Source organism: Nanorana parkeri, unplaced genomic scaffold (genome assembly GCF_000935625.1).
Source record: "Nanorana parkeri isolate BGI_ZX_2015 unplaced genomic scaffold, ASM93562v1 scaffold122, whole genome shotgun sequence".
NCBI classification, from domain to species: Eukaryota; Metazoa; Chordata; class Amphibia; order Anura; family Dicroglossidae; genus Nanorana; species Nanorana parkeri.
In genome coordinates, this window is record NW_017306390.1 from 935,701 (window position 1) to 945,799 (window position 10,099).

The following is a 10,099-nucleotide window of genomic DNA, read 5'->3' on the forward strand; positions in this document are numbered from 1 at the left end:
AGCATGGGTTTAGGAAGGACCGTTCCTGTCAGACTAACCTACTGACTTTTTACGAGGGGGTAAGTAGAAATCTGGATGGAGGGAGGTCTGTGGATGTGGTATATCTGGATTTCGCAAAAGCTTTTGATACTCATAAATGCTTACTATACAAGCTGAGGTCTATGAGCATAGATGGAAGGGTGTGTACATGGATAGAGAACTGGCTAAAGGAACGGGGGTAGAGAGTATCAATAAATGGCGCCCTTTCAGACTGGGCTAGTGTCATTAGCGGTGTGCCTCAGGGTTCTGTGCTGGGACCCATGCTATTCAACCTGTTTATTAACGACATCGGGAACGGAGTAAACAGCGATATTTCAGTGTTTGCTGACGATACCAAAATTGGGAGGGAAATAGAAACGGACTAAGATAGTATAACATTGCAGGAGGACCTGGATAAAATAGGGGAGTGGGCAACTATATGGCAGATGAGGTTTAATGTCGATAAATGCAAAGTTATGCACTTTGGGATTAAAAATAAGCAAATGGGTTATACAATTATGGGTATGCCGCTAGGGAAGTCGGAAATGGAGAAAGATTTGGGGGTCATTGTAGACCATAAACTGAATAATAGATTACAGTGCCAGGTTGCTGTAAGCAAAGCTAGTAGAATCCTGTCCTGCATGAAGAAGGGAATGTTTTGCAGGGACAGGTCTATAATTATGCCACTTTACACATCACTGGTTCGGCCTCACCTGGAGTATGCGGTGCAGTTTTGGGCACCGGTACACAGAAAGGATGTCCTGGAGCTGGAGAGAGTCCAGCGGAGGGCAACCAAACTCATCAAGGGGATGGAGGATCAGAACTATGAGACAAGGCTACTAAATATAAATATGTTCACGCTGAAAGTAAGGAGATTAAGGGGGGATATGATTTTCATGTACAAGATGTTCTATAGTCATAGCAACATTAGCAACAAACTCTTTAAGATTCATTCCGTAACAAAGACTAGAGGCCACCAACTAAAATTGGTAGAAAAAAAATACCAACAGAAGGGGCAAAGGGGGTTCTTGTCAGTTCGAGCGGTTAGGGTCTGGAACTCTCTGCCCCATGCAGTGATTTCAGGAAATAGTGTGGAATCATTCAAGAAGCTTTTGGATGATTTCCTGAGAGACCGTAAAGTACAGGGGTTACAGGTACTCTTAAGAATGAGATGACTCAGGGACCTATACATACACACACACACACACAATAGGTTGGACTTGATGGACTTATGTATTTATTCAACCTCAAATACTATGTAACTATGTAACAGTGAGGTGAAGCAAAATATATCACTAGGATTACATTTGTAAACTAAGGGGGTTATTCAGAAAAGGGTGAAGAGTTTGGAGAAGGCAGGAAAAGTGAACAATGTAGGACAACATAGCGGATTTGGAAAGATTCTCCAATTCAGCTCACTTTCCAGTTCAGCTATGTTGTCCTACATTGTTCACTTCTCCTGCCTTCTCCAAACTCATCACCCTTTTGTGAATAACTCCTTAAGCTTTCAATAAGCATAAGCTTTCATACACACCACCATGAGCTGGCACAAACTAATAGGTTTTCTTAAGTTAGGGCTTATGTGTACGGTTGAAAAAGGGCCGTACAGTGTACATTCGGGTGTATTTCTCCATCTGGGAGTCACAAGTGCAGTGTACACCCGAAGCCAACCAGTCTGTAGAAATCAAATGACAGACAGGCAGATGCTATGTCTCTATAATGCCTATAATAGGCACATCTGAGCAGTGACTGTGTACAGGGATGTATGCACTGCCCCAAACACAGATGTGACCAGTGCACATTACAAGGATTTTATGAAACTTTGTTGCAGTTTCCTACCTGTCTCTGTTCTGAAGCAAATGCTGGTTGTTGCTGCACGTCCTTTATAAACTGATTCCTGAATGTGAAGGTCTGGGTTCATTATAGTCAGCTGGTGGACTTTCTGTGTTTCAATGAGGAGAGGTGCAGTGTCTGCATCCATTTAGTAGTAACTAAGTCTTAGGGTCGGTTCACACCACAAACAAACACCACAAACAGTGCGCTCCAGAGCGGTCTGCCTCTGGAACGCACTGTATCGCTACCCGGCCGGCTCCCTGTGTTCAGGGGCGGGAGGGTGCATTGAAGTCAAAGGGAGATCTGTAAGCTTCTAGTCGCTAACCTTTCCTCCGATCACTGGACTCGGAAGTGATGTGTATTACATCACTTCCATGTCACTGTTTACATTCACTGGCTCTTAGAGCCTGGAGAAGAAGCTGGTGAAGCAGATCTCTTCTTCACCAGCTTCTTTGAGGTCCCTAGGTGACATTAGGGGTCTGAAAACCCCCTGATGTCTCCATAAAGAGGACCTGTCACGTCCTATTTGCTATTACATAGGGGGCTTGTAAAAAAGTGTAAAAAAAAAAGTAAAAAAATGAAAGTAACATAAAAAATGCAAAGTTCCACCGCCCTACACATGCATGCACATACAACGCAAACACGTGTCGGATGCGACTACGTGCAAAAACGAAAATTGTGCCACACATGTTACATATTGCTGTGAACGTCAGAGTGAGAGGAGTTAACACTAAACTGATGAGCAGCAAAAGCTTTTAAAACATCGCCTGTGGGAAATTTTGAGTATTGTAGTTTTTTGCGGTTTCACGGTTGCACGCAAGGCTTGGCATATTTGGTATCTATTTACCTGACGTGACCCCGTCTTTTATATTTTACCCCAAAAAATGGGTATTATATTCTGTTTCTGTGCACTAAGGGGTCTATTCACGAAGCTGACGAAGAAGCTTAGTGAATAGACCCCTAAATTTAATTTTAGTATATTGTATCCTAAAAATACCGGTTTGATAAAAATTTGCGCAAATACCGTGCAACAAAATAAATTGCAACTACAGGGCCTGTGCTTTCCGAAAATATTTAGGGGGGGGGGATTTGTTTGGTGTCTTAAGCTATTTTCTATCCTATCCAAAAATGTATATTTTATTGTGTGGGCAAATATTAAGAAATTTCTCCAGACAGCAAGTGGTTAAAGATTTTTTTGATTTTTATATTGTTAGAGTGGAGATGACCTTTAAAAAGAGGTTTGCCTGTGTGAAGGCCACACTGCAATCATATCCAGATAATTGTATCCAGTGATTGCAGTTTGCATTGGTTGCATCATTAGCCAAAGTTCAGGTAATGTTTGGGCAGTTATGTGAGCTGAAGTAGGCTGTAATGCAGAGTTTTATCTGCATAGTGTATGTATTTGTCTATATATATTTATTCATCTACCAGTCCATGTTACATACTTCGATAAGAAAATGACAGACGCTGCCGCCTACAGAACTCTAATAAGACTGCAATAAAACATAATAAATACTGTAAATGGTAATTAAAGAACCAGTCAGAGGTACAACCAGTATTCTTGTTGTTTATTACTTTCTGGTATTAATGAACTTTCCATGTGCCCTCTGTAATTACAAAGCTATTGTCACAGACATAATGACAAGGGATTCAGGAAACAATTGACTAGTATACACTTCCCCATCCTGAAGCCCAGCACATGAAAATAGTTTATGCTTAGTGTACATTTCTAAAACAAAAGCAAAAGCTATCTGTGTGTCACACAAACAATGCCGGGTGTTCTGAAATACAGGGGTGTGATGTCAATGGCACAGTGTGGCTACTCAAATCTAAAAAGCCAATGTATAAACTGGGGATTCACCAATACCGTTTTTTTGCTATCGAGCATGAATACCAATATTGTTTCCCGGTACTCATCGATACTGAATACCGATACCGGAAGTCCCATTACGGAAGCTGGGTGGCGTGTAAAGACTTGCCACCCGGCATCTTGATTAGCCCGGAAGCCGCCTCCATGCTCCCTCGTCACCAGGTGACAAGGGAGCATGGAGCCAGCTATCTGGCCAATCAGAAAGCCGGGGGGTAGGTAATGACTTGCCGCCTGGCTTTCTGATTGACCATTTTCCCGACCAATCAGGAAGCCGGACAGCTAGTCATTACACCAGGTGACGAGGAAGCAAGAAGCAAGCTTTTTAGCCATTCAGAAAGCCGGGGAGCGGGTAATGACTCGCCACCCAGCTTCCTGTTAGGCCAGCTTCCCGACCAATCAGGAAGCTGGGCGGCGAGTCATTACACAACGCCCGACATCCTGATTGGCTAGGAAGCCGGCTCCATGCTCCCCCGTCACAAGGTTTAGGAGTGTGTCTATGGGAATGTTTGACCATTCTTCTAGAAGCACATTTGTGAGGTCAGGTGCTGATGTTGGACGAGAAGGCCTGGCTCGCAGTCTCCGCTCTAATTCATCACAAAGGTGTTCTATCGGGTTAAGGTCAGGACTCTGTGCAGGCCAGTCAAGTTCCTCCAACCCAAACTCGCCCTGTTCCAACATGACTGTGCACCAGTGCACAAAGCAAGGTCCATGTCTTCATGGACCTTGCTTTGTGCACTGGTGCACAGTCATGTTGGAACAGGAAAGGGCCATCCCCAAACTGTTCCCACAAAGTTGCGAGCATGAAATTGTGCCAAATGTCTTGGTATGCTGATGCCCAAAGAGTTCCCTTCACTGGAACTAAGGGGCCAAGCCCAACCCCTGAAAAACAACCCCACACCCTAAACCTCCATCCACCAAACTTTACACTTGGCACAATGCAGTCAGGCAAATACCGTTCTCCTGGCAACCGCCAAACCCAGACACGTCTATCGGATTGCCAGACAGAAGCGTGATTTGTCACTAAAGAGAACACGTCTCCACTTCTCTAGAGTCCAGTGGCGGCGTGCTTTACACCACTGCATCTGACGCTTTGCATTGCACTTGGTGATGTAAGGCTTGGATGCAGCTGCTCGGCCATGGAAACCCATTCCATGAAGCTCTCTATGCACTGTTGTTGTGCCAATTTTGAAGGCCACACAAAGTTTGGAGGTCTGTAGCTATTGACTCTGCAGACAGTTGGCGACTTCTGTGCACTGTGCGCTTCAGCGTGTGCTGACCCCACTCTGTCATTTTTACATGCCCTACCACTTCGTGGCTGAGTTGCTGTTGTGCCCAGTTGCTTCCACTTTGTTATAATACCACTAAAAGGTGACCGTGGAATATTTAGTAGCAAGGAAATGTCACGGAACACCTGAATCCAATGATTTGGAGGGGTGTCCCAATACTTTTGGCAATATAGTGTACACACATACACACACACACAGGAATTTATAAAAAATGCAGCTGTGCATGGCAACCAATCAGCGTCACCTCTCCAGTCTGTTCAGTTAAGATTTAAAAATGAAAGAGAGGAGCTGATTGGTTGCCATGCACATCTGCTCCAGATTTTGTCTGCTCCAGTTTCGATAAATTCCCTTCACGGTATAGATTTTCTTTAGTTATCCACATTCAGGTGACGGTTTAGTACTTAGTGACAAACGATAGAGGAATGAGTTGCAAACAAGAGGAGAGTCAAGGAGAAGCCCAAAATCCTGAAGAGGTTGCCTAGAGTCCTTCCATGCAGATGCGAGTAGTCCCAAAAAGTCCTACTTCTACCCCCGTTTCCGCCTTCAAAGGGAAGCTCCACGCAATATTCAGCATTTGCATATTGCTGTGCTTGGTCCTCTTTACCTTCCTATGGTCTAATCCCCAAAGTGTGTTCCCACCAAAATGACATAGACACTTCAGACCCTTTCCCAAGTTCCCCTACCACTAAAAGTGCAGGGCTAGCATTTAACTCCTACAGTGTCTCCTATCGTCACAACTGCTTTCCTATCCATTTATAGTGACATCTAGTGGGTGAATAGGAAAACTACACTGGAACTCTTGCCCCTCTACCCCACAGAATCGAGTTTGCAGACAAAGATAAGCTGATTTCTGGTTGATTGGTATGCAAAACTACAGAATACTGCAACTAACCAGTTTTCAGGGTAGAAGTATGTTCTGGACATTTAAAAACATTGCTTGTGTATGATAATGATGATAATGAACCCACCTCTTTTACAATGGAGCTGGCTTCATCTGCACTGAATGTGTTCTGTAATATAAAACATATGTATATAAATATATAGTTATCCAAAGCACAGCATACTTGAAAAGACAACACAAATATGAAATATATTGAATAGAAAGCATTTCTTCAGCTGTGAAACATATACTAGACAGAAACAAGCGGATTCAGTATACTAGAACAAATCAAAATGATGGATAAGGTGGATTTAAGGAAGATTTATGCAACAGTTGCACATGATCATAGTCACAGTAAAGCCCTAAAGCACACAGAGTTTAATGTTTGTTAGCATGCTGTCATCCTCCTCCTGTTTGCCCCTTCCAAACCTATCACAGGACATGTATCTTAGGATCCAAAGAATGAAAAAGGATTTCATTTATAACTCTAATTAGCATTAAACATTTTCTTGATGCTTCAGAGCCTGGATTCTTGCTTACCCAAAGCAGACCTCTAGTGAAAAATATAGTGAATAAAAATATAACACAATCAGCTATTACTGCAATATTTACCTTCCAGAGATTTCCTGCACACTACAAATTTTTTTTGTGCCACTAGATGCCTTCAGGCTGATGGCCAGCATTATTGAACCCACTTCCTCTAAGCCCAGGTCATCCTTGACTCACCCCAGCCTGGAGAGTGAAAGGAGAAGCAGCACAGCAATGAGCTCGTCTCTCTGCTTTCTCCTCCTATCAGCTTGCTTCTTGTCAGCACATGAACTGACTGGCTTGCTGCTTCCTCTCACACTCCAGCTCTGCTATACAAGGACTGCAAGAGGCTAATACCAGGCCAGATTCAGGTACCCACACTGCTTTAAAAAATATACTCAATTATGTATTCATGATTACAGAGCTGCAAAAATGTGTTTCTTTGTATATCTGCATAGAGTCCTAATTATAAATATATAATTATACGGGAAAAACAGGGAAAAAAAATCAGTAATGGTTGTTTTAAAAACCTGGTGTATGTGGCTCAAGAACATACATATAGAAGTCATTTCTTTTTTTATAGATTTAAAGCATATCTAAAACCAAGAACAACAATGTAATATATTGCAGTTACCGTCCTGAGATGTCGTGGCTGCATTTGTTTTCCTTTTTAAGCTTTTATTACCTTTGTTTTCACCTGGCGATCCTGCCAGTAACACACGCCCGGTCATAGAGTGACAACTCTCACTAACTCTACTGTATGTGTGAAAAAGTAGCATTATGACCCTAGAACAGGAAGTGTGTTAAAACTATAGACCCCCTCCCTTCTCTTCTTCATAACATAGGGGGAGATGTTCTTTAATCCACAGAGAGAACTCAGGCAGGACTGATAACATTGTCTGATAACATTGTCTAATGTCTACGAAGGTTCTCATTCATCCAGGTCTGTAAAAAATGAGTAAAGGGCAACTGGACTTGCCATATTTTTCTTGAAGACGGTTTACTGGTCATCCAACCAGCTTTATCAATTCTGAATTAAGAAAGCTGGTTGGATGACCAGTGAAACATCTTCAAGAAAAATACAGCATGTCCAGTTGCTTTGGCTTTAATTTATTACAGATATAACATTGTCTAATATTTCAGAGCAGCATTGTCAGCTCACTACAGAAAGTTAGAAGCTACAATCTCAGGTTAAGTTTACTGATTTCTATTGAGATTGTAGTCCATCACGGGAGCGAGCTTGGAGCGGTGGCTACTTTACAACACACACAGGGACCATGGGAACAAAAGTAGCCACCCTCCAGAAGGAAGGACAGTGTCAGCATGAATTCAGAGATGATTCGAGCATCTACAGCCGAGTGATACACAAATAAGATACATTTTTGTTAATAGTTAAGGGAATTGAATGTATTTTTAAGGTTTAACTCCTGAGATTAGTGTCACTTTAACAGACCAAAAGGGAGCAAATCGGAGAAGATTATTGTTAGAATTTACAAACATATTACCTCAGGTAAGTTTTCTTACTAATATTTTTGTAGTTTATTTCCTGTTCTGTTTTTACATTTTTAAGTTGCAAGTGTTGTAGGGGTTCGCCTGCACTTTCTGGAAAATACTTTTTTTTTTAAATATGTATGTGTCTTTACTCTTGCTCCTATTTCTTTATTGTGGGCAAAGGTATATAAATATATAATGAATACAATGAGAAGTACATTTGTTAAGTTTATAATAGTCACACAGCATAGCTTGAGAAAGAGTCATACTTCCATTCCACCACCAATATATTAACACCTATTTATAGCTGCCACAGTCACATTTATGGGCATTGCTGCAGCATTTGCATTGTTGTATGTTAACGCTCAACTTTTATTCAGTGAAGAGAAGTCAAAATGTAAAAAAAAAAAGGCAAAACCCACATGTCAACTAAATTTGTTGTGTTATAGTTTATGGTGCCAAGAATATATTACTATGCAAATAAAGTTGGTGTAAAATGCAAAGAATTCCAACAAAAATACCTATGAACTGAATAAAACCTCTGTGTCAGTTATTTTTTAATGTTTGTGTATGCCCCATTTGAAGATTTCCCCTCTGCTCCTGTTCTGCTAACAACTGCAAAATGCTGTTTCTTCCCATCATTCTCTGTCCTGGTAACAATGGTAACCAGGACAGACACAGACTGTAAAAAATGCCTGGCAGTGGATCAAGCCCTTCTATTTTCGCCTTAGATACACTTAAAAGTGCACCTGTGCTTATGGACGTTAACCACTTGCCGTCTGGCCGATTGTAAATAAACAGCTGGGAGGGGGAAAGTTTGCTAAATTAAAAGAGAATATGGGGTAAGTGTTTTTCCCCATAGTTCTCTTTAGGGTCACGGGAGGACATATACTAGCATCTTCCCGTGACCCACAGCTCAATATTTTGTGCGATTGCCCGCAATATACTGTGAGTGCCACAGCCGGGACGGATCCCGGCATTACTGTTGAGATCCACCCAGCTGTGTGAGTGACAGCTGGCTCTGCCTATCTAGAGGAGGAACTATCAGAGTTCCTCCACTCAGCGCTGGAGGATCGGAGAGGGGAGAGGGGGGAATCCCTGCGGGGAGCGGTGACTGTCAGCTGGGGAATGACAGCTGAGGAGCAGGAAGTGATGCAATCAGCGTCGCTTCCGGCTACATTAAGCTGGGAGGAGATCAGTGAACGCATGTTCACTGGTCTCTCTCCCCTCTAACCGCCGACACCCAGCTCCGCAGGAGGAGCCATGGAAGCAAAGTGGGGCAGGGAGGTGCACTTGGTCACCAGAATTGCTTCCAGTGTAAAGTCGACCGTCTGTTTAAAGGGGCCCACTGCCAGTGATCTACGGCATAAGTCGATGCCAGGGAAAGGGTTGAAGTCCATCTCCAAAACAAAGTATTCTTGCAGTAGAAATGAATAAAGCACGTTTACTTACCTGTTCCCCGCTGCCACTCGTTCCCTTAGGGCTGCCAGCCCAGTCTCTGCAGCTTCTTCTCCCCTTTGCTCCAGGGGTCGAAGCCCAGCTGATATCATCACCTCTAATGCAGCCAAAGTGGAGGGAAGAATAGGAGAGCGCTGACCAGAGCGAGGATCAGGTAAGTAAATCTGCTTTATTCCAGCCCCTCGACAAAAAACAGGATTAGACCCTTGCAGGGTGGGGGTAGCCCAGGTAGAAGGGTACTTCATTTCTCAGCTGGAAATGAGCTTTAGGAGAATACAACAGTTCTGCAGTAATAGTTGATGACATCCTGAACATATGAATGTATGCAGCTTGATATCCTTAACCAATTTAATATGACAACTGACCATAACGTACCCTCTCCAGCACTGCAAGCTGCATCTGTGCTGCACCAACCTACTGTGCTCATTGTCCCCATGTCAGTGCATGCATTGCTGTACACACATTACCTCTGCCTTGTTCTGATCCTCCATGGTACACTGACAGGTGCAGACACAGGGATTCTTCGTCTTCTAGTTCTGTCCCTTTATTGTCATGTGATGTCTATGCTGTGGAAGTAAAGATAAACATCTAGAAAGAATCGTACATTCAGCTTTGCTGAGCTCTCAGCCTCTTTACTGTCCCACCCCGGCTTCCTGTATTATGGAAATGCTGTCATTGTAAAGAGGAGGAGCGACCGTCAGGAACACAGCTGCAGCAATATGAGCAGAAAAATGA

The 10,099-nt window shown here is 42.9% G+C and overlaps 1 protein-coding gene across 1 annotated transcript in view; it reads right to left on the reverse strand.

Moving 5' to 3' along the window:
* Positions 1–9,863, reverse strand: part of DYNLT3 (dynein light chain Tctex-type 3) — a 19,475-nt gene extending 9,612 nt beyond the window's left edge. The window contains exons 1-2 of the mRNA XM_018553515.1: positions 9,832–9,863; positions 5,976–6,017 (exon numbers count right to left, since the gene is read on the reverse strand). Of these exons, the coding sequence (XP_018409017.1) occupies positions 5,976–6,017; positions 9,832–9,855 (66 nt within the window). The 5' untranslated portion in view covers positions 9,856–9,863. The remainder of the gene's footprint in view (positions 1–5,975; positions 6,018–9,831) is intronic.
* Between the last annotated feature and the right edge of the window lie 236 nt (positions 9,864–10,099).